The 25,574-nt window shown below is 35.7% G+C and overlaps 2 protein-coding genes and 1 long non-coding RNA gene across 8 annotated transcripts in view; 1 reads left to right on the top strand and 2 right to left on the bottom strand.

The window, feature by feature from the left end:
- Positions 1-10,109, bottom strand: part of rab3ip (RAB3A interacting protein (rabin3)) — a 41,652-nt gene extending 31,543 nt beyond the window's left edge. For all 3 annotated transcript variants that reach the window (XM_051891861.1, XM_051891862.1, XM_051891863.1), the window contains exon 1: positions 9,844-10,109. The gene's annotated coding sequence lies outside the window, so the exon portion shown is untranslated. The remainder of the gene's footprint in view (positions 1-9,843) is intronic.
- Positions 1-25,574, top strand: part of LOC127511301 (uncharacterized) — a 449,991-nt gene that overhangs the window by 242,044 nt on the left and 182,373 nt on the right. The gene's annotated exons all lie outside the window — the stretch shown is intronic.
- LOC127511092 (gastrula zinc finger protein XlCGF57.1-like) overlaps positions 1-25,574 on the bottom strand; it is a 159,720-nt gene that overhangs the window by 93,186 nt on the left and 40,960 nt on the right. For 2 of the 4 annotated variants that reach the window (XM_051891572.1, XM_051891571.1), the window contains exon 3: positions 18,429-25,126. The exons of the other annotated variants lie outside the window; for them this stretch is intronic. In XM_051891572.1, coding sequence (XP_051747532.1) covers positions 23,238-25,126 — 1,889 coding nt within the window. In that variant the 3' untranslated portion in view covers positions 18,429-23,237. Of the gene's footprint in view, positions 1-18,428; positions 25,127-25,574 lie in introns of those variants that run through there. 4 annotated transcript variants of the gene reach the window in all.

The following is a 25,574-nucleotide window of genomic DNA, read 5'->3' as shown; positions in this document are numbered from 1 at the left end:
GAAGCTATAAAGGTGCGCTGAGCCAATAATCTTCGCTAAAGTAACCTTGGCCTTTTTAATCCAGTAATCAGGCATCATGTCTGACTGCCACATTTATAACAATGACATTATTATGTCATCAAAAGAAAATCATTATTGCTTCTCTTGAATAAAAACAGCTATTTTTTAATACATTAATGCAAAAAAAATAAATAAATAAAATAAATAAATAAAAATGAATGCTCTTTTTAGCATACACTAGGGCTGGGCGATATGGCAAAAAAGTAAAATCTCGATTTTTTCAGAACGATAGACCGATTCACGATTTCGATTTTTTTTTTTTTTTAGCCTACTGTTTAACTAGTCAACTTAAAAACTTAACTACAATATGATTCTAATAACATTTTTTTTATTAACAATCTGGTTAAAAAAAGTTCTATTCCAAGTGCACAACACATGAAGTGATCAACATGGTGTAAATGTAAAATAATTTGTTAAATATCTTTGCAGAAAATATGCCTGAAATATGAAGGCAAATGTTGTAAAACACATTACAAACTTATCTTAAACACATCATATATACTCAGAAATAATATAAAATAAGAAAAATGCTAAATATTTCTTAGGCAAAAAAGTAATAGCAATAAATAACACCAGTAATAGGCTATTATTAACAGCAAATGCTTTGTAAAAACAGAAAACAACAGCAGCTTTCAGCCTGTCACCATCATGTAAACATGAAATATCAATCATACAGTAGTAGTCTTTTACAGGTTTTTGCATTCCATTGCGCTATTTGTCCTATTGTTTTTATGTTTGGCGGACATGTTTGGCTGTTGCACTCTTGTCTCGCGTCTTTTGCAGCGTCTCACCCATGAAACGGCATTCTAAAAACACGCCGGTCAAGTAAGTTAAACTCGCGTTTAATAACTTTGCCTTTTTCTCTCATTCCACTGCCTGTGTCTCATTGTTATAACGCAATAACGCATTTTTGAACGAACAGGCACTTAAGAAGTGATGTTTTCTACTTTCATAGAGCGTCACATGAGAGCGGTTAATCAGGCGCGCCAGCGCCATCATGTGGTCGGATCATTTTCTTCTCCTAACCGTTATCATTGCTGTATTGTCAACATGCCTAATTGTAACGCTTGCTAACATTTTATTCAAAATCACGATTTCTCGATTTAAAAAATAATAAAATCGAGGCAAAACATTAAATTCGAATTAATCGAAAAAATCGCCCAGCCCTAGTATACACCTGTACTGTGTATTTTTATTGTTGGTCTTTAGAGGACGAGGGCATCACTCAACCAGTCCATGTTCACTTGTCTAATTTGATGAACTTATACCGAGTGAAAGACAAATTTGCGCTGACATACTATAGAGTTTGACTAAACATGTGACCTTTGACATCAACAACAGAAGATGTGGGAAGTGTCCTTTTTTTATAAACTTAACAAGTTTATATTATTTATTAATAATTATATGGTTAGTCTTATTTTATTTTACTTATTTTTTTGCAGTTTACGACCCATCAGAACAAATCTGTGGTGTGTTTTGAGAGTGACTAGCTTAGTTAGTTTTTCTCCGGGTTTAGTTAGTCTTTTCCAACCTTGTGTTTGAACACTGGGGTTTTTAGTTTTGCCCCTCTGTAGAGGCACTAAACTCCAGGGGCCAGTTGCATAAACTTAGCCACTATGTTAAGACTGTGCCTTAAAGGGGAACTATAATACCCCTTTCACAAGATGTAATATAAGTCTATGGTGTCCCCAGAATGTGGCTGTGAAGTTTCAGCTTAAAATACCCCACAGATCATTTATTATAGCTTGTCAAATTTGCCCCTATTTGGGTGTGAGCAAAAACACGCCGTTTTTGTGTGTCCCTTTAAATGCAAATCAGCTGCTGCTCCTGGCCTGCTTTCCAGAAGAGGGTGGAGCTTTAACAGGTCGCACTTCGGTTGCTCAACAACAACAAAGCTGGAGAATCTCACGCAGCCAAAATGATGATTGTCAGTAACAGTGTTCAGCCTTACATTTTTTTTTTAAACCAGAGTTGGACACTGATGGCGAAACTCCAGAAGTTACAACTTTTAGAATGCATCTAGACGTTTCTGAATGGTTATTGGATAAATTTATGTAGTTGCTGTGGAGTTCAATTCATCCACTATGTGACATCATGTTAATCTTTTGTGCAAATCCAGTGTTGAATTGACCCTCGTTTGTGAAGCAGTCCGGCGTAAAATGACGGCATGGCAACAACACTCTACTACAACAACTCTTCCTCTTCTCTAAAGCAGCCCAACATGGCCTCACCCCCTTTTTTGCATGTTCTTGTGGGCAGGGTTTATGTAAATCTTAGGGTTAGTGATGTCACTAACTCGGGAAGAAGCTTGTTGTAGTCCCGTTTGTGAATTCAGCCATTTGTTGTAGTCCATAAACAGAGAGTTCTTTAAAAGAAAATATCTCCCTTTGCACTAAACTTTGAGCATCATAACTTTGCAGACGTCATGATCAAACTGCAACATTACACACTAACTAAAGTTAAAAAAGTGAAATCATAATCAACCACCCCTTTAACTAGTTTGACTAACTAAGTGTGGTCAAAGTCATAAGATAAATGTTAATTAGTAGCCTCCCTCCCTTGATTTTCCTCAATCTTTCTGGTGACGTCACATGTAGCAAACATCAACCATGCAAAAATCATGCTAACACTCCATCTTTCTTGATTTGATTTTCATTCAAATCTGTAACGTTAACATTGACAACTGTGTATGAAACATACTCTGCTGTTTTGGTGCAAGTATGAAGATTGTAGAGACATTTTAATCATTCACAATCTAATATCGGGATATCGCACACTCCTAATTGTAACCACCCAGTCCAACATAACAAGTAGGGGTGTGACAATATTCAAACTGAACCAAAAAACCGAGATACACCACCCCATGGTACATACTAGGGTACTCTCATTGTTGAGATTGACCTCACTTTACCTTTAAAAAAAAAATTCTTCCTTGACATTTGATTACATAGTAAATAGGAGTGTAACAGTACACATATTTGTCCTGCAAATTTTCGGCATGTGTACACATAAGTTTCTTATGTGTACACAGCGAATACTGTGTTGTAGCCTAACCAACATTAACCACCAATAATCGCAATAAGCTCAGCGTTTTGTTACTTTTTATAAGACACAAAGTGTCGTCTTTCAAATTCTGTCCATTTTATCACTAAATTTAAACAAAAAAATGCAAAAACATTTTGCTTTTTTTTTTTTTTTTCAAAAAAACAGAATTTGGTAAAAATAAAACAGAATTTGAGGGGAAAGAATAAAACGTATATCATATGGCCCTAAAAAAAATTCAATTTTTTGTTAAACTTTTAATAAATTGTTGGTAAATTGGTTAAGTTTCATTATTTCAATTAATTAGACATGCTTTTTGATTACTAAAATTTAATTTAACCATTTAAATGGAGTCCAAAAAAAAATTTAAACTGAAAAAAAAAAAAAAAAAAAAAACGGAATCCAGAAAAATTAAAATGGAAAAAACGGAATTTGAGAAAAAATAAAACGGAATTTGGGAAAAATTAAAAAATTTCATAGGGCCCTAATCACTGTATAGGTGCCTCAGTTCAAACAGCAGCACAGAGAGTGAGTGAACGCGATCATCTCTTCCTCTTAAATGCTAGTAACAGAATAAAGCAGGTCAGTACAGGTCAGCACACTTAAATCAAATCGCAATTTAGACTAGTGTCTGTGAATATTAAACCACAAAAAGACTATTTAAATATGAATCCTGCATGCCTGTGTGCCTCTGAAATGAATGACACGGAAGCGCGGTTTCATTTACCTCACACACACACATGCACGCACACACAGAAGCAAAAATAGTTTAATTTCATGATTAAAAGATAAATTAAATGGTATGCGTTCAGTTCATTGCCAGAAAAATTAAAATGCGCAACGGAATTTCTGAAAAAACAAAACATTTCATAAAAATACATTTTTTAATTAATAAATTTTGTTATTTTTAAGAATTCCAATAATTAGACATGCTTTTTGATTATTAAAATGTAATTAAACCATTAAAATGGAATCCAGAAAAGTTAAAACAGAAAACATAATTTGGTAAAAATAAAACAGAATTTGAGGGGAAAGAATAAAACGTACATCATAGGGCCCTAAAAAAAATGCAATTTTTTGTTAAACTTTAAATAAATTGTTGGTAAATTGGTTAAGTTTCATTATTTCAATTAATTAGACATGCTTTTTGATTACTAAAATTTAATTTAACCATTAAAACGGAATCCAGAAAAATTACAACGGAAAAAACAGAATTTGGGAAAAAATAAAATGGAATTTGGGAAAAATTAAAAAATTTCATAGGGCCCTAATCACTGTATAGGTGCCTCAGTTCAAACAGCAGCGCGGAGAGTGAGTGAACGCGATCCTCTTTTCCTCTTAAATACTAGTAACAGAATAAACATGAATGAACATCTGAAGGTATGTTGAAAGATACAGTACAACTTACTGAAACATATATCGTGTATTCGCTCAATCAGTGTTTCAGCGGCAGAAAGACATCAATAAAACAGTTTGTAAACAATATGTCATGTAGCATTTACCTCAGGCAAGTCATTCAGTTTCCACAACTTGTTAGTTCACTAGAGAAATAAACTTTACTTTTTATAAAAAATAAAAACCATTTAATTCAGTTGGATAACTGTCGCTTCAACTCTAGTTATGCATTTCGTCATTGAGGAAAATACTATGCAAAAATCTCATCTCGTTCTCGTGTCTCGTCACCCCTATTGCATACAATTTGTTATTTGAGTGTTGATTATTACATCTAAAAATGAATAGCAACTGAATTTAGGCTAATAGTTTGGGCTTTGTTGTTAACCTTTAATAGTATAGTAATGTGCAAGTAAGGGTTCCCTATATATGTTTACAGCATTAGCAGAGATAATGTTTTCTATCCTTAAGAAACTTTCTAATTATTATTATTATTATTTTTTTATGGTTTTATTTTCATTTATAATGCATGAGAAAATACATATACACATAATATTACAACCTTAAATTTTCTTAAACAAAAAACAAAAAAACAGGCAACAGATGACATTGCATTTAGTTTGCAGAAAGAGAAGGTAAATGCTCCAAAAAGGAGCCCCAAATTTTTTCAAAAGTCCTCGGAGATTTCCTAACATTGAAAAGGATTTTCTCAGGGGTGCAGTATGAAATGAGTTCATTAATCCATTGTCGTCTGGATGGGGAGTGAATCGACTTCCAATTCACTAATATACATTTTTTCCCCGCAGTTCCTGCTAACAGTGAAAAATTCTTTTTATGATGAGAAGAGCCTAATAAATCAATATTCCCTAATATCCAAATTCTAGGATCTTTACTAATTGGGATACCTATAATCTTTGAAGTGTTACCAATTATATATTCCCAAAAGTCATTTAGTACAGGACAATTCCAAAGCATATGAAGTAAATTGCCTTCAGATGTTTTACACCTCTGACATTTTGAAGATATACCGGTATTTAGCATATGAAGTTTTTGAGGAGTATAATATGTTCGATGCAAAATATTGAATTGAATTTGTCTATGTTTGGTGGATATTAAAATAGTTTGCATACTTTCCATAACATACTCCCATTCAAGAAACTTTCAATTATAATTGAATTCATTTAAAGAGAGAGACGCAATTTGACGCTCAACGTTGTGCCTAACAACACCCTTAGCTGTTATAAATTCACTGTAAACCACGGCTTCACGGGGCTTATTGCTTTATTAAATGTGTCTGTAGCAGCAGTGCTTTCAATGGGGTTGCATTTAGAGACAACTCAGAACTTAAAGGGAAAATTCACCCAAAAATGAAAATTCTGTCATCATTTACTCACCCTCAAGTTGTTCCAAACCTTGATAAATTTCTTTCTTCTGCTGAACACAAAAGAAGATATTTTGAAGAATGTTGGTAACCAAACAGTTGATGAGCCCTATTGACTTCCACAGTATGCGCTTTTTGGTTACCAACATTCTTCAAAATAACTTATTTTGTGTTCAGCAGAAGAAAGAAATTCATAAAGGTTTGAGTGAGTTATTGATGTAATTCATGAAACCTGAGGGTTAGTAAATGCACCTCTTAAAAATTAGGGGTGTGTTGTTTCTAATTTTAGGACTCGTACATTTTGCATCTAAAATAAATAAATAAACAGCTGCAGTGATGTGATGACTATATCAATTGCAGATTGACTCTTTTATTTAGAAGACGGGACTTATTGAGCAATGATGCACGTTATACTCTCTCCTATTCATAGTAATATGAGTGCACGTCTTTTTATATCTAAAGTTTTTGCCACTATTTGCATTTATTTGGCAGAGACAGTGCAACTTACAGCGCAGTCATGGTATATATATTTTTGCATGTTTGTTCTCTAGAAATTGAACCCATGACCTTGGCAAGGTTTGTACACATTTCTACCAATAAATTTCCATGACTTTTGAGGCAAATATTCATTACCTAACGTTCCATGAAACGTCTGTGTATACATGTAAAATAAGAATAAAAATCCATGTTCAAATTTCAAATCACAGCATATCTTAACTAATTAATGACAAGCTAGGTGGTTTAATACAAAAGAAAGATTTAAATAATGCTGTGTCTGACCCTCAGAACTCCACGGTGTAGCAATAAATTAACATATCAATGGGAGGCAACAATGTTAAATAAGTAAATAAAAGTGTCCAGTAACACTGACAGTAACTTTACAAGATGGCAATACCAGAGACAAACTTTTGGAATACAAAACTTGGTAACTAAGAAGATTTTGAAACAGCTATTAACCATTAATCTCACTGGATAACCATCAATCATCAACAATATAGCCTCCCTGTATGAATTCCCTAACAACAGTCAAGTTTATTTTTTCATTATTGTAATTTACACCAAAGTACAAACTGCAACTGACAGACGTCACCCCATGCCAGGGTCAGAAATGAACTTTTCCATTAAGGGGCCCCTTGCAATTGATTTCCAGGGCTTTTTTTTTTACCCCCATTAAGTGCAGTTTTTATGATTACCTGTGTTGGCTTTTATGCCAAATACTTAAATTTAACCAATTACTTAAATCAATCAAAATACTATATGCTACCAATAAAATGTTATCATTAACAAAAGCCTGAGATAGGTAAAGCTGTGTCTGAAATAGCATACATTTTTATTTACACAGACTGTTTAATGTTACTCATAAGCTATAAAATTAACAGGAACTCATTACATGGTCATTATTGTCAATCAATGGAATTGTTCACCCAAAAATAAAAATTATTTCATGATTTACTCACCCTCAAGCCATCCTAGTTGTATATGACTTGCCTTTTTCAGACGAACACAATTGGAGATATATTTAAAAATATCCTTAGTGCTCCAAGGTTTTGAAAACAAAAAAAATGCATCCATCCATATAAAAATGAATCCATACGACTCCAGGGGGTTAATAAAGGCCTTCTGAAGTGAATCGATGCATTTGTGTAAGACAAATTCCTTATTTACAGCTTTATAAAGTAAAATAAGCTTCTGGTGTGACAGTCATACGCATTCAAGTTACGCCCAAAAAGCATTAACTTCCGTTACGTAGTACACAATAGGCTTGTTCGAGATGCATAGGCGCTGCGCAGGCCGATCAACATATGACATCAAAGTACCGTGAGAGCGTTTGGACAGCAAACGACTCCTTACGCTTCTGAATCGCTCTCGCGGTACTTTGATGTCATACGCCGATCGGTCTGTGCAGTGCCGATGCATCTCGAACAAGCCTATTGCCATGATGTACTACGCTATGTCCTACACTATAACGCGTAGTACGTCATGGCATTGTGTACTACGGAAGCTCGTTATTTTACTTCATAAAGTTTTAAATAAGGATATTTGTCTTACACAAATGCATCGATTCGCTTCAGAAGGCCTTTATTAATCTCCTGGAGTCATAGATTTATTTTTTTTATGGATGGATGCATTTTTTTTTGTTTTCAAAATCTGGGCAGCTATTCACAACCATTATAAACCTTGGAGGACTAAGGATATTTTTTAAATATATCTCTGATTGTGTTCGTCTGAAAGAAGATAGTCATATGGACCTATGATGGCTTGAGGGTGAGTAAATCATGGGATAATTTTCATTTTTGGGTGAACTATCCCTTTAATAATAATTATTACAATATGAAGAGCATTAATGTTGATTAAAGAAATACATAAAAATGTTTTTATGTTTGGGGAAACTGCAAGTCATATTCTGGCTACACAGATAAAATAATCTAAGAACTTTTTACACATTAGAAAATTAAGACTTCACATAATTTTATCATCATGATGAATAAATTATATTAACTGGAATAAACTGTATACAGAAAGGGAGTAGAGAATGTGACCGATCATGAAGCTGTCCATAATTTGGGTCTAGCATGAGTTTAAGCACTCTCACAAACATATCTTACATCGAATCTGCACTTTGTTGTTTATGATGGGAGAATTTGCGAGTTTCAGCCAGAATTCAGTCAGATAATTCTGTACATTGAACAAAACCCTTCGTTTCAGTGATGACTAATCTGAACGCCTCTCTGATTGGCCATCACATTCATAAGCTCAACAGAAACGTGTTGGATGGGTTATAATGCTCAACACTGCAAAACGATATCTGATGGAATGCCGCAGTTGGATGGATTGAAAGAACGTTAAGTATTGTAGTTTGTTTAACCAATTTTATCACATAAACATATATTCTATTATATAAATATTTTTAAACAAATTTCCATGACTTTACCTAAACTTTCTCTGTTTATTTATTTTTCCAAAACTTTTCCAGGCCTGGAAATTGCCGTATGAAAAATCCATTCCATGACTTTTCCAGGTTTTTCATGACCGTACGAACCCTGCCTGGCATTGCAAGCACCATGCTCAACCATTTGATCTACAGTTCCACCCATAACCTCAAAACACCCAGGCACTGTGTGGCAGACAGCTTTGCACAAAACTGCATTAAATAAAGGATGAAGGAGCCGTGATGAAATGTAATACGTTTGATTCTCTGCTGGCCAAATCACATGAACTTCATCATAAATAGGCCTGAGGTTCTGCAGGTCTGTCTGAAGGCCTCCATCAGTAACAGCACTAAGGATCTAATGTGTTCTCATGTGTATTTTTGAACTAACTTGGACAGTTAAAATCTTTGAGCTACATTAGTTTAATCTTCTATGGGAGATGCAGTAAATGACACTAATAACAATGGTTATATAGTAGGTGCACAATGACTCCTCTGTCACTAACACAGGGATCAGGTATCCCGCCTGACCTGAAGGCATTCGACCCCCACATGCTGTTTACTACATAGGGCTCACGAAGTGAGGGGCTGAACAAATTCCCTCAGGAGCTCCCCAGCAGACACTGCTAGTACACTACAAAATAGAGCAAGTATGCTGCATACACACTGTCAGTATGGTTATATTAAGCTTTCAGAGCGAGATGGACCAGAAGAGCTGGATGCAGAAACAACTCCATATTATTATATAAACACACCTGCTATCTTTATATGCGCGTGTTTGCATGCAGAGCGGAATTAAGGCCTGGAAACAAAGTGTCATGTTATTATATTTATGCTTTCAACAACCCCTGAGGAGTATGATATTGTAAAGCAATGCAAGTGTGATCCTCGACACCATGTCATAAACTCCTTATGAATAATGCATCAAAGCCTCATTAACACAATGACATAATACGCTGGATTTGGCATTGATGCAATGAATAAAAGCAAGAATCATTGTTAAACGCGCAAGATGGCTGTCTAATGTAAGTACACTCACATGTCCTGAAGGAATTGTGTGTCTGTCATGTATCCCGCTCCTCCTTCAAGAAAATACACGAATATAATTAATATTAATACATGAACATTTGCACGGTTACACGGTTCGCGCTTTTCCTCTCATATCGCATGTCTTTCTCGTAATAAACTAGTCCTCGGTTAAAGACAGTAACCAGGGACAGACAAAGAGACAAAACAGAGCCACCAGCGGCCACCATCCCGCTTCATGATTGTGCTGTTCAGTGTTGAATATACGATCCCTACTATTGCGACGGTTTCTTCATGAATATTAATTAGGTCGCGCTGACGTTTCTCAGGTACGTTCATTTGGGGTCCAGACACGTGATCTAATTAATATTCAAAAGCTTGGTTTATTCGTCAGCTGTCCAGCGCCCGCCTACCAACGCCTGCCTTTCAGCCAATCAGAAAGACATATTGATCGATCATGAAATTACCTAATTAATATTTCACGAGCCAAACGGTTGCCATAGTACGACTGGTCATCCAACAATCCTGTCAGATTAGGCGGAGGCTCAGACCGGCTCACACAAGCGCTGTTAAATCTTTTCTTTTATAAAACATGTAGCCTTAAGGTTTTAATAAACATAAAACAATAAAACAAAAAATGACTTATTAACCTCAAGTAATAATAATAAATCCCACTCAGGTGTTTGTTTAGGATTATAATTATGGACAGCAGCGCCGCGCATCGGGCAGTTTAAATCATAATTTAACTGATTAGTAGCTGAATACTGGATTGTGTGTTCTCTCCATATTACTGTAAATATCACATTTCTTTGGATGTTATGTCGATCTTGAAGATCAAAACTTTGTTCTAACTGCAAAAACTGGAGAACAGGGAAATATTAAATGTGGCCCTGGACCATAAAACCAGTCATAAGGGTCAATTTTTTGAAAGCTGAATAAATAAGCTTTCCATTGATGGATAGTTTTTTTAGGATAGGACAATATGTGGCCGAGATACAACTATTTGAAAATCTGGAATCTGAGGGTTTAAACAAATCCAAATATTGAGAAAATCGTCTTTAAAGTTGTCCAAATGAAGTCCTTAGCAGTGCATATCCACTCATAAAAATAATTTTTTGATATATTTATGGTAGGAAATTTACAAAATATCTTCATGGAACATGATCTACTTAATATCTTGATTTTTGGCAATAAAGAAAAATCGATAATTTTGACCCATACAATGTATTGTTGGCTATTGCTACAAATATACCTGTGCGACTTATGACTGGTTTTGTGGTCCAGGGTCACAAATGTTATGTCATCCCTTTAAGTATTTTTACAAATCTGTCAAGACCACAGACATGGATACATCCTGGTTTACCAAAACACATTTTAAGGCTTTGCCTGCCACAGTCAGAAAATTAAATTTTGTTTATTTTACACATAGAATCTCTCATGTAAAACAGCGAATAGCCTCGAATTCCAAATCTACTTGAAGCGTAAAGTGGGCGTTTAATGTGTAACTGGTGAAGTTGAGATACCATTTAACCAGCATTAATCCCAAACTAGATGTATTTCACTCCTTGGATTCACTACTGAAATAAATGGCAACATTTTTAAGGTTAATCAAAGAATCGCAATTGTAACAATTGTAATTTGCTCAGATGCTCAATTAGACTTCAAGTAATAGTTCATCCAGAAATTAAAATTCTGTCATGATTTACACTCCCTCATGTCTTTCTAAACCTGTATGACTTTCTTTCTTCTGCAGAACACAAAAGAAGATATTCTTTAAAATATATTCTTTTACATTTAACTGAACTTCCTTTATATGAAAAAAAAAAAAATTCAGTGCCAGTCAAATCTCTTTTTTGGCCTATTTTACCTGTATGAAAAAAGCTGCCAAATAAGGGGCCGTTCACACAGAACGCGTCTTTGCGTCTAAAAACGCGAGAAAGTTGAAATTCTTTTAACTTGACACGGCGTCTTAAAAACGCGGCGCTCATGTGCGAGGCGCTGCAAAAGACGCGAGACGCGAGCGTAACGGTCATGCACGTCCATCAAGCGCGTGTTTACATAGAAAAACAATGGGAAAGTAGCGCATTGGAACAGAAAAACGCGTTCTGTGTGAACGGCCCCTAATTATGCACATATCTAAATATACATCTTTCACTTTAAGCCACATCTTCCCTCATAAACAATTACACGTTACCTATGATTATATACAATCTTAATAGTAATTATTAAAATTAAGACTTATGTGGTTTGGAATTCATAAAAATATTTGACCAGAATATTGACTTCCCTAATAATTATGCACACATTGTAAACTACCAGTGATGAACAACACATGCTGTCTTCGAAATTGCCCCCTATACCCTCATTTACTATTCCCCACATTACGCCACTATTATAGTCCACTGGAAGGAGTGAATGAAAACGAACGAGTGAATTCAGACACTGATTGTGCCGGAAGGGCTACTGCTTTTACATACTTTGTGCTTGCTGTTTAATAATCATTTAAACTGGCAGCTCCAGTAGTAAGATGAAAATATTTATCTTGAACTCTGTCATGGAAACTATGTATAAACCTTAATTAAACAATTTATACCTATACGATATTACGCTGTAGCCATTGGACCAGTGAAGTTTGGAAATGGATGGATGGATGATTCAGCTGCGGGCGCCATCTTCTGGCGAGATGCAGGAATTCATTCGGCACGTGACTCTCACAGTGTATTATGGGTATTCTCTAGCTGTTGAGCGTACATCAGTTGTACACTCTTTTTTGTGGTGCATTCTGGGATTAAATGAGTGCACTCAACATTGTCCACTATGGTTCCGGACACCCCTAGAAATGTCTGTCCCCTCAAATAGTGCCCTATTTAAGCGCTTAGGAGGCGATTTCGGACACAGCCACAGAGTGTTGAACGCAGGGAATGTGGTCATAGTGACATCAGACCAGTAGAGGGTGCTAGGGACCACTAGGGAGAAAAAGAAAAAACACACATGATGCAATATAAATGACAAATATAGACAATAACCTAAAGATACAATAGCAAATAAATACTTGGATCAGAAATATTTATCAGTAATTCAGATGAATCTAAGGGTCCGTCCACACAGAAGACGAGTTTAGCTGTATACGCAAAAATCCAGACGGATCCGGCGTTTTCAGAAGGTGAAACCGCTATTTTTTGAAACCGGGTCCCAGAGTGGATAAATCTGAAAACGACGCCCCTTGCGTTTTCGTGTGTACAGCCAATCCGTATATTTTGTGAAATGATGATGTCATCACCCCACGTGTCGACCCTAGTCAGACACCGCTAACAGCACAAAACAGCAACAACAACAATAATAGCGTACTACATGCCGCATGCTCCAAGTCTTATTCTCCATTTTTAGTGTATCCCTGTAGCAGAATTACAGCGCCACATACGGATCTGGCATGTATACTACATTGTTTTGAGTCTCTTGGATAGGGAAAGCTCTGGCTTCGCGTGGATGTGTTTGGAGACCTCTGATCTATACCAAGGTGGTACAGAATAGCAAAAAGAACATCATATATCAGTCTATACAACAGAAATTCAACAGAATATTGCAATATTATTGGCCTTTCAGTTCAGGTTTAAAGAGTGGAAAATCTTCATCTAGAAAAGATATTTTATCAGATATTTTACAAATTTTGTTCAGGTTACATCAAACAAGAATGGGTACCCGCTCATGTAGTGAAAGGAAATGATCAAATTGGTGGCTCAATAGCTAAACAAGCATTAAAACACCCAGACATGGAGTTAAATGTTTCAATTAGTAAATTGGAATTAAAAGGGTGAATTAAAGGAGCTCAGAGATGAGTTGGGATTGAGAGGAGAAATTTTGGAAATGGGTGTACTGTTCTCCTTGCATCTACCAATACAATTTTAAGGATTAGTTCACTTCAGAATTCAAATTTCCTGATAATTTACTCACTCCCATGTCATCCAAGTTGTTTATGTCTTTCTTTCTTCAGTCGAAAAGAAATTAAGGTTTTTGAGGAAAACATTCCAGGATTTTTCTCCATATAGTGGACTTCAACAGCTACCAATGAGCTGAAGGTCCAAATTGTAGTTTCAAGCAGCTTCAAAGGGCTCTACATGATCCCAGATGAGGAATAAGGGCCTTGTCTAGTGGAATGATTGGTCATTTTCTAAAAAAAATACTTATTAACCACAAATGCTCATCTTGCACTGCTCTGCGATGGGCCACGCATTACATAATCATGTTGGAAAGGTCACGCGTGACATAGGCAGAATTATTGCGGTAGGGTGAAAAACTCCATCTCATTTTCATCAAAATCATCTGACATCGTTGTTTTACCTTTTTTTGTAAAGGCCGTTTGACTTAGTCTTTGCGTGTTCGCTTTGTAAACTATGTCACGCGTGACCTTTTCAACGTGATTACGCAATGCGTGGCACATCGCAGAGCTAGTGCAAGTCCAGAGCGAGCCCAACGCTGGTTCTTTTAGGCTTACCATTTAAAATAAATGCTGTTTGTAATAAATAGCACTATAATTTATTTTTTATTTTATACTATATTTTTAATTCTTGTTTAGTTCTGAAAAGCCTACCATTAATTTAAAGGATTTTTTTGTGAAGGGGAAGTAAAATAGGCCTACATGTTTATGTTTATAATGTTTGTTAACATTTTGTTTTACCAGTATTTTACATTATTTCTGAATGTAATAGTAAAATGCAATTTTTACACAGATGCAACTTATCTGTGTGTGTTTGTGTTTCTTTCAACAATGCAAGTTTGGTCCGGTGCAACCTATACTCAGGTTAAACTTTCTGGCAAATACAGAAAATTATAAAATTTATTGCTAAATTATGTTGTATTATTAAAAAGTGCATAGGATGGAGACCATTTGCGCAAATAAAAAAAGCATATTGTGTTCATTACTTCCACCCATATTAGGGCTGTCAAAATGGCTGAAAAACTAAATTTGAAACTTTTCCTTAAATATTACTAATATATGAATTATATAAAGGCATAATTTCAGTTAAGCTTTTGGCCTGTCTCCTGAGTCCACAAGAGGGCAAAATGAGCAAAATGTTAATGCACCGCATTAAATTGTTTATTCAAAGCGACAAAATGACGTGATTGTCTGTAAAAAAACCAAAAAAACAAAAGACATAATGTTTAAACGTTTATAAAATCAAATCAATTATGAACAAAACAGCATCAATGGAAAAGCGGCGCAGAAAATGCGTACTGTGTGAACAGCTTAGTTACGGTTTTGATGTAACAAAGATCTTCTCCACATTGAGCTTCTCTATTTCTGCAATGTTTTGAATGACCAATGCAGCAGTGCCATATCTAGTGGGTTCAACTGGATAGGCTAACAAAAAAATTAAAATGCAACAACGACTCTTATCATCGCATCTTGTGCGCCACTGATAAAGCTGCCTGACGCACACCTAAAATTCAAATGCACCGTCTTGCATTCGAATGTGGATTTTTATTTTAAATTCAATTAATATTCTAAATTCAAATTTTAATTTGACAGTTCTAACCCACAATAACTTTGTGCTTAATCACTGTTATAATTATAAGGGGGTCCTTGGAAAAGGTTTTACCCTGTAATCGGTCCCTGGCCCCAAAAAGTTTGAGAACCCCTGGTGGAAAGTACAACAAATGTATTTAAATTCTAAGGAAGTGCCTGCAGAAATCACTGTGCTTATGCGCAATGAATTGCGTGCCATCACATGAAAAAACGTGCATTCTTGAAGACAACTGTTATCCCACATTATACTTCGGTTTGTAGGTGTACGCAAGGGGTCACCGTCATTTTGCCAAGTAAGACATGTTCCTGGATCAACATATTTTTGTTCATCCTGGAACAAAATTCTTGTCCAAAAATTTAGTCCTAACCCTATCCTCACTCCTAAACCTAACCCTACCCATAAGTTATCACTAAAATCAGAGGGAAATGATAAGAGAATTGATGTAGACGCACCTACTGGTTGTAAGCCTAAACTAAACTGTAAACCTGTCCCTCAAATCTGATTGGTTGATTGAAATGTTGATCCAGGAACATGTACTTGGTGAAATCAGTTCACTATACTTAAGTTTATGCATCTAGTGCATGACATAAATTTCATCATCAGCAAAGCCAGATTTTTGTAACTGTGCATAGTCTGTGCGCTCAGCTCATGCACATACATCTTGAATTTATTAGCTTTTGGACACTACACTGTAAAAAATAAAAAAAATAAAAAATCCAAATCTTACAAAATTTTTTTTTTTTTTTTTTTTTTTACAGTAGTTTTCTTTTATTTTAAATTTGTACTCAAAACTGTAAAATTACAAACAATATCTGTAAAATTAACAACTCAGCTGTTATTTTAAGTATTATGCCATTAATGACAAATTACAGTAATTTTCATTTTTATACAGAAAAATTACTGTATTTCTATTTAAATTACATACAAATGTATGTAAAACTACAAAAATAATATTGATAATAATTCACAAAATCACCACCAGATGGTGCAAAGGGACAGTTGGCACCATTGCTCACACTATAAAAAAAAAAAGAAAGAAAGAAAATCGTAAAAAAAACAAAACAGTCAAAAACTGTAAAATTTAGGTAAAATATCCTAATTTAAACAAAGAGCAAAAAGTTTTAAAGAAATTTTCATTAAACTTTTTACTGAAAAAACAATGTTATTTTACAGGTATTTCCTGAATTATTACGATCAAACACATTCACTGTTAAAAAACAAAAAAACAAAAAAAAAACGGTCAAATCACTGGCAGCCACGGGCATCATGCACATAGTATTTCTGAGGGGGCACCACTACGGGGGGATGGGTTGTGACAGCAGAACTGTTTGTGTTTTATGCGGAAAAAACTAACCCCCAAATAAAAATAATTACCTAGTTCTGGCATGAAACCCTAGATGGCGCAGGCTGATAGATCTTTAACTTATTTGGTAGCGATCATGTCATTATCTACATAGCACAGCTGATTGGTTGCTTTTGTATCAGTGGCCAATGAGTTGCGGCTCAACATTCAAACAAATACCGGTGGTGTTACTGTTAGCAGTCTGCAGTGCACTTTCAGAACGCATTTGGAATCAACATCTAAGATAAGTGAATGATGTTTTATTCTCTGCGCATATTGTGTCGTACGGCTATTAATTCCTAAATGGAGCAATCTATTATTTGAATAATCAAAAAGTTTTAAACTAGCTTTATGTTAGAAATGTTTTAAACTAGCGTCATGTCAACAGTTGCAAGAGTGAATTACTGAAGCATAAGCAGCGTTTACTGCATGTTTATGCAGCAGCAGCGGTCTATTGTATGTCATTGCTATTTTATATGCTGTTAAGCATCAATATGAAAACAGTTAAAGTAATATAAGCATTTGCGCTTTAAACGGCGTTCACCATATTTAACGGTATAACTTTAATGACGCATTCATTTATTTCCAGAGCATGTTTTCATTAGCTATGCTAAATACAGTGGCAAGAAAAAGTATGTGAACCACTTGCAGAATCTGTGAAAATGTTAATAATTTTAACAAAATAAGGGAGATAATACAAAATGCATTTTATTTTTTATTTAGTACTGTCCTGACTAAGATATTTTACATAAAAGATGTTTACATATAATCCATAAGACAAAAAAATAGCTGAATTTATTCAAATAACCCCATTCATAAGTATGTGAACCACTGATTCTTAATACTGTGTGTGGTTACCTGGATGTTCTACAACTGTTTTTTTGTTTTGTGATGGTTGTTCATGAGTCCCTTGTTTGTTCTGAGCAGTTTAACTGAGCTCTGTTCTTCAGAAAAAATCTCCAGGTCCTGCAGATTCTTCAGTTTTCAAGCATTTTTTGCATATTTGAACCCTTTCCAGCAGTGACTGAATGATTTTAAGATCCATCTTTTCACACTGAGGACAACTGAGGGATTCAAACACAACTTTTAAAAAAGGTTCAAACATTCACTGATGCTCCAGAAAAAAAACATGATGCATTAATAGATGGGGGGTGAAAACATTTGGAATTTGAAGATCAAGGTAAATTGTATTTAATTTGTCTTCCGGGAAACATGCAAGTATTTTCTGTTGCTTCCGAAGGGCAGTACTAAATGAAAAAAAATGATATTCAAGCGAAATAAGAAAAATTTGGACCTCTTCATCCTGTTCAAAAGTTTTCACCCCCTGACTCTTAATGCATCGTGTTTCCTTCTGGAGCATCAGTGAATGTTTGAACCTTTTTTAATAGTTGTGTTTGAGTCCCTCAGTTGTCCTCCATGTGAAAAGATGGATCTCAAAATCATTCAGTCTCTGTTGTAAAGGGTTCAAATATGCAAAAGACGGTGGAAAACTAAAGAATTTTTGGGACCTGGAGATTTTTTCTGAAGAACAGAGCTCAGTTTAACTGCTCAGGACAAACAAGGGACTCATGAACAACCGTCACACAACAAAAAAACAGTCGTAGATCATCCAGGTAACCACACACAGTATTAAGAATCAATGGTTCACAAACTTTTGAACTGGGTCATTTTAATAAATTCAGCTATTTTTTTGTCTTATGGATTATATGTAAGCATCTTTTATGTAAAATATCTTACTCAGGACAGTACTAAATAAAAAATAACATGCATTTTGTATGATCTTTCTTATTTTGTTAAAATTTTGCACATTTTCACAGATTTTGCAAGTGGTTCACATACTTTTACTTGCCACTGTATGTGTGGTTGATTCATTGTGTCTGAGTCACGCTAAAAACAATCAATACAGTTAAACTAAACTAAGTTAAACTAAACATATTTATAGTCTTGTGGAGTGATTTACTAAGCATAAGCTGGAGCGTTATACAGTTTGTCTATGCAGCAGAAAATGGTCTATTGTATCTCTGTGCGTATATGCTAAGCTATAACAAGGTTAAAGTAAAATAAACATTCACATTCAACAGGGTTATGTTTAGCTGCATAAAATAATTACATGTTCTTTTATTTCAAGGGTATGCATTTTCATTAGCTATGCTTAACATGTTGATGCAGAATCAGAGCACGTCATACCTGTCATTCATTATAGCTCCTAATGTTTTTTTATTTATCAAATAAGAGTATAAGGGTTATGTAATCATTATCAAATGACTTAATTGATGATACTTGCTCAGGTGGTTGCTGGGTTTCTTATCTCTATTAGCTTGCAACGTTATATATATTGTTCACGAGAACACATAACATGCGTTTCTAGTGCTAAGTCTGTCGGCAAGGAAGCCCAGACACACATAGCCTTAGGTCACTAGTATTAAGCCGGTTGGCAAAGTAGCCAAGGCACACATAGATAGTAAAACATGTGGTCCCATGTAAAGAAAAGAAAGAAAAAAAACAGTACATATGCCTTGGCGATAGAGATATGCTGTTATGGGGGGTGTTTTGTCTTATCCCTTCTGTCTATGTCATCACTGTGCGGATATATGCATATCTGCCGATGCAGCAGCTTTTTTCTCACTCAAGCTTTTTATTCTCACTACAATAAAACTTTACTTTAGCTTTCACAGTAATAATTACTGCAGAGTCATCATATCCATTTATACTTTTGAATTATTGAAGTGAGAACATACATTATTAACGCATTTATTGTCGCTATTCCAGAATATTAAGATTATTAGGACTATACATCCTGCATTGATTCAGTCTTCCATGCATTTTGTAGGTTATAGAAACAAACTCATTTAAAGCATACAAGTACTGACACTGCAAGGCAGACAATGGTTCTACACGAATCACCTATGGCTGTGTGACATATTCAAAACTAAGATATTCAACAACTTTGGAGCACTATTCATTTTGTACCTACAATATTCTAAGATTAAAGTAAACTTTATAGTTACCTACATAATGTGTATAGATGGGATGTCAATAAAACACCTTGTCAAATTAAATTTTAAAGGATTATTGCCGCATCCATAGACATGTATGTGTATATTTTGCAAACTATTAATGTTTTTTGCTACTTACTTATCTGTATTTAATTGTCAGAAACATAAAATAAACATTATATGGTTGAAAACACAACCATATATCACGGTCTGGGAAACTTTTTCCACACTGACACGTCCGTCTCTGGCTCGGCACCAGCCAAAGCATGAACGCAGATTTGAATTTAGCAGTTGATAACGTGACACACATTGTACATAATGTGATCACATAACATGATCATACGCTTCAAAGGATTAATTATCAAATGTAAAAATATTATTTTTTGTCTTTTGGAAGCTGCATTCAAATTTATTTGGCTCAAAAATCTGAGGTGCCCCCTCCATTTGGCATGATGCCTCTGCTGGCAGCAACAGAACATTAAAGACAAACATCTCTCGAGATCTCAGCATCTTCACTTATTACAATCCAGTTTGACTTTATTTATTTAATACCAAAGTTGTTACTGAGAATTAAAAAAGGTTTAGATGGACTAGATCGCCGTTATTGTGATCAGTGTTTGCTTTCGCTGGGCTCTTGATTGTGTGTTTCTAAAGCACATGTGTTATGGCAAAAAATGCAAAATCTGATCAGATGAAGTTGGCTACTTATTTGTGATGATATAGTCAATCATGTAGTGGCCTGATTCACTGATATCACCTAAAGTATATTAGCTGTTAATTTCACATTATTTACAACAGCCTTGTGATATTATGGCATCAGTGTTATGGCAATCAGATATTCAGAAGTCTTTAAAAAGAAAATGTTTTTAGCTGTGTATTTTAGATGCACTGAGACATCAAGAAACAGCATATGATTCTCAACAATGGTGACAATCAACAAAAAGCTTTTTAGCGATGTTCAGAGATGATCTTTTTATCTGAATATTTCGATTGTCACCAATGTTGAGATTCATACACTGATTCTTGATGTCTGTGTGTCTACATCAGGGGTGTACAATCCTGCTCCTGGAGGGCCACCATCCACAGAGTTCAGGAACAACCCCAATTAAACACACCTGAACCAGCTAATCAAAGACTACTAGGCATACTAGAAACTTTCAGTCAGGTGTGTTGAGGCAAGTTGGAGCTAAACTTTGCAGGACAGTGGCCCTCCAGGACCGAGTCTGGCCACCCCTGGTCTACATGATCCTGAAAAAAATATTTTCTGCATAATGACTTTATAAAATCTTTGAAAAAAAATCAAAGAACTGCAGGATTTTTTTGCATTAGTATTATAGGGCTATGGTGAACAATGTGAAATTAATAACTAACAATAATATGAAATAATTTAATCATAGATTAGACTCTGGACAAGACCAGTCCACTACATGATGACTATATCATCACCAAGAAGTAGCCAACTTCATCTGATCACACTTTCTTTTGACATACCAAATGTGCTTTAGATATACAGTTACAGCAGCCAGAGAAAAACTAAAGCAAACACTGATCACCATAATGGTGGCTCCAAACTTATTATTTTCAATAAAACATCAATATCTAAACCTCTGTTAATTGTCAATAAGAACTTTTGTGTGAAAGAAAGTCAAACTAGATTGTAATAAGTGAAGATGCTGAGATCTTGAGAGTTCTGTTAGTGTTTAATGTTCTGTTGGGATTTAAAGGGTTTCTGTTGCTGAGTTTTGTTGGTCACCATTGTGGTGAAGAGTAGAGCCTGTGCTTCAGTCCAGGATGGGCTAGAAAACATTGACAATATTTTGCTTTCTGTGTAGTCACTAACACAGTGATGTCTATATACATTAGCATGCATGTGTGATATTACTAGCTAATGGTTAACTGCAAGTGATTTCCATTTTACAGTGAAAGCATTTGATCATAATAATTCAGGAAATATCTGTAAAATAGCAGTGTTTTTCTGTAAAATGTTTAATGAAAATTTCTGTATTTCTGTAATTAGGATATTTTAACTTTAATTTTACGTTTTTTTGTTTTGTTTGTTTGTTTGGCAGTCATTTGACCCTTTTTTTTTTAAAACAATTTATTAATTTTATAGTGTAGTTTGTCCACAGGGTGGCAAGGTGGCCCAGGCCATTGTTTTACATTCAAAAAAGAAACCGAATAGATGGAACAACAACAACAAACTACTGGAGTAGTAGATGCCTACGTTGATGAGCACTAGTTTAAACAAGTACAAAGACATTTTATCACTTATAACTTCTAAAGAGAAACAGTGCAGACAGTGGACAAAGATAAAATTTTCTAGTGTCCATGTGTTGACTGCCTGTGTTCGCGCATGCTATCAAATGGAGTATACTTTAAAAGGCCATTAGTTTGGCTGTACAGATACTCTAAACATTTGCTTTAAATCTGATGCATACTTTGGCCTTTACAGCAATTTCTTTTGAAAAGCTGTGTTATCAGTGTGCATTATGTAAATGAAATAAACTTGACTAATTAATCAGCTAAGAAACACCTAGGATCAGAAGTGAGAGATGTTTAGCAATTACACAACTCACAGCTGGAACTAGCTTCCAGTATCACCAGATGAGCCCGAACAATATCCATGTTAAATTCCAGACTGACAACATATGCCTGTGCATTCTCTCATATAAAGGAACACTCCACTTTTTTTGAAAATAGGCTCATTTTCCAACTCCCCTAGAGTTAAACAGTTGAGTTTTACTGTTTTCGAATCCATTCAGCCGATCTGCCGTACCATGGGTGCAGCAGGCGCAATGATGTTACGCAGCGTCTCTCACAAATGTCTCCATGGTTGCAAGGCACGCTCCCTGTGCAAGCAGGGGAGTCACAGGCGCTGCGTAATATCATTGCGCCTGCCGAACTTTACGGCAGCAAAGTTCCTTGATTATTACGCCGGAATGAGAGTGTAGTTCCTAGCCATTTCGGCCTAGAAAATCGCAACTTTTCATTTTCCGTCGGTCTTGGTACATGATGTAACTACAGAAGAGTCAAGTTTTAAATAGGAAAATAATCTAAACTCTATGGCCATTTTTGTGCGAGATGCTAACAGTCTAATCAGATTCAATAAACTATGCTAAGCTATGCTAAAAGTGGTTCCGCCAGACCCGAAGATCGGCTGAATGGATTCGAAAACGGTAAAACTCAACTGTTTAACTCTAGGGGAGTTGGAAAATGAGCCTATTTTAAAAAAAAAGTGGAGTGTTCCTTTAAGATGACTAAAATAATGCGGTTCAATGTTCATTATTTCATGTTCTTTTGTTTACAGTCTTTCCTTTATATTGTGGCAATTCACAGCAAGAAAGAAGTTTAATATTTTGATTCTGAGATATCAATATACGGAATGGAGCGAGGTCTCAATTAGAGGGCGCCTACCGCAACCACTTAATATTTTAAACTATAGAAAAAGAGATGGTGAGGTGTGGCTGCAAAAGTTCATATGTACATGACAAAAGAAAATAAAAAGCCTCAAGGCAACGTATACAGAGGTGAAGGATGCAAATAGTCATGGAGGTGGATAATGAGATTTGTCCCACATTCTGCTACGGGGTGAACATAGACTTAATTTCACACAGATCCGTATTTTCTGGTGCCATTTTAAACTGCTGGGCCATTTAAAACTCTTTCCACACAAGGGACACAAATAGGGTCTCACATATGCATGACTTTTCAGGTGAATCTGTAAGTGTGATGGCAAAAGAAACTTTTTATTACACTGAACACAATTAAATCTCCTTCCTCCAGAGTGAATGCGCAGGTGATTGTTGAAATTGCTACTTTTTCCAAATGTCTTGCCGCACTCGCAACACTGCAATTTCTTTCCGGAATGTGTTTGCAAATGACGTTTCAGGTCTTTTTGATATGTGAAACTCTTTTCACACTCAAGACACGTGAAAGGCTTCTCTCCAGTGTGAACTCTTATGTGAGTCTTAAGATTCCCTTTAAGTGTGAAACTCTTCCCACACTGAGGACAGGTGAAAGGCTTCTCTCCAGTGTGAACTCTTACGTGAACCTCGAGATTTGCTTTGTTTGTGCAACTCTTTCCACAGTGATGGCACATGAAAGGCTTCTCTCCGGTGTGAGTTATTACATGATTCTTAAGGTGATTCCTGTCTGTAAAACTCATTCCACACTGTTGACATATAAAACAGTTCTCTCTTGAGTGAATCTTCATGTGGTAATTAAGGTTTCCTTTACGTGTGAAACTCTTTCCACATTGACCACATATGAACGGCCTCTCTCCAGTGTGACTTCTCACATGGGCATTAAGGGTTGCAGTATATGTGAAACTCTTTCCACACTGAGGGCATGTGTAAGGCTTCTCTCCAGTGTGAAGTCTCATGTGAGTCTTAAGACTTACTTTATGACTGAAACTCTTTTCACAAGAATGGCATTTGAAAGGCTTCTCTCTGCTGTGAATTCTCATGTGAGCCTTAAGATTTTTATTGAATTTGAAACCCCTTCCACACTGCTGGCATTTGAAAGGCTTCTCTCCAGAGTGAATTATTACATGCCTGTTAAGGCATTTCATATCTGGGAAACTTTTTCCACACTGATGACATATATAACAGTCTTCTCTTGAGTGAATCTTCATGTGGCAATTTAAGGTTACTTTACGTGTGAAACATTTTCCACACTGAACACATATAAAAGGCTTCTCTCCAGTGTGAATTCTCATGTGAGTCTTTAGATTTCCTTTTAATGAGAAGCTCTTCCCACACACTTTGCAGCTGAAAGGGCTCTGTCCAGTGTGACTTCCCACATGGGAATCAAGTGATGCTTTAAAAGTGAAACTCATTCCGCAATGAAGGCATGTGTAAGGCTTCTCTCCCGTGTGAAGTCTCATATGAGTCTTGAGGCTTACTTTATGACTGAAACACTTTCCACAATGATGACATATTAAAACGTTCTCTCTTGAGTGAATTCTCATGTGGTAATTAAGGGTTACTTTACGTGTAAAACTCTTTCCACACTGATCACATGTGAACGGCTTTACGCCATTGTGAATGTTCATGTGATACCTAAGGTTTGGTTCTGCTGTGAAGCTCTTTCCACACTGTTGGCAGGTATAAGGCTTCTCTCCAGTGTGAATTCTCAAGTGGCTTTTAAGGTTTCCTTTTTGAGTGAAACGTTTTCCACATTGTTGGCAGCTGAAAGGCTTCTCTCCAGTGTGAATTCTCATGTGGACTTCAAGGTTTTGTTTTTGATTGAAACTCTTTCCACATTGACTGCAGGTAAAACAACTGTTAGGTTCATCAGTCTTTTGAGCTCTTTTTCGTGAGGAAGTCTTTTCAGTCGGTGTGGATTTTTCTCCAGTTATGAAATCATGATGTTTCTCATACTGATCTTTTTCTTCCAACAGTTCTTGACTTTCTTCTTTCAGTACTATCAGGTCTAAAGCAAAAAGACAAATACAGTTTAATGGCACAAAGCAACAGACATCAAAATCAACACAAAAGCATCAGAGCAAACATAAACCAACAAATTGCCATGTCTTCCAAGTCAGCAGGGACGGACTGGGAGTAAAAAAACGGCCCTGGATTTTCCACCAAATAAGCCCCACCACAACTACAAACAGCCGCTACTATCTCACCATATTACAGCAGTCAATGTTATTTGCCATAAATGCGATACATCACAAAACCAATGGTAATTAAAATCAATGTATTATTGCATGAACTAAAATACACAAGAAGAGCAGAACGCAAAAACGTATAATATGACATATAATCAGGGGCAGACTGGCCATCTGGACTTTCTGGAGAAGTCCAGAATGGCCGCCCGTCGGCCTGGCTGGTTCATCATTAAAGAAAAAGTATCAGATTTAAGCCCCGTTCACACC

The sequence above is a fragment of the Ctenopharyngodon idella genome, chromosome 4 (assembly GCF_019924925.1).
Source record: "Ctenopharyngodon idella isolate HZGC_01 chromosome 4, HZGC01, whole genome shotgun sequence".
NCBI lineage: Eukaryota > Metazoa > Chordata > Actinopteri > Cypriniformes > Xenocyprididae > Ctenopharyngodon > Ctenopharyngodon idella.
Note: the sequence above shows the minus strand (reverse complement) of the source record. Positions and strands in the feature narration are given on the sequence as shown.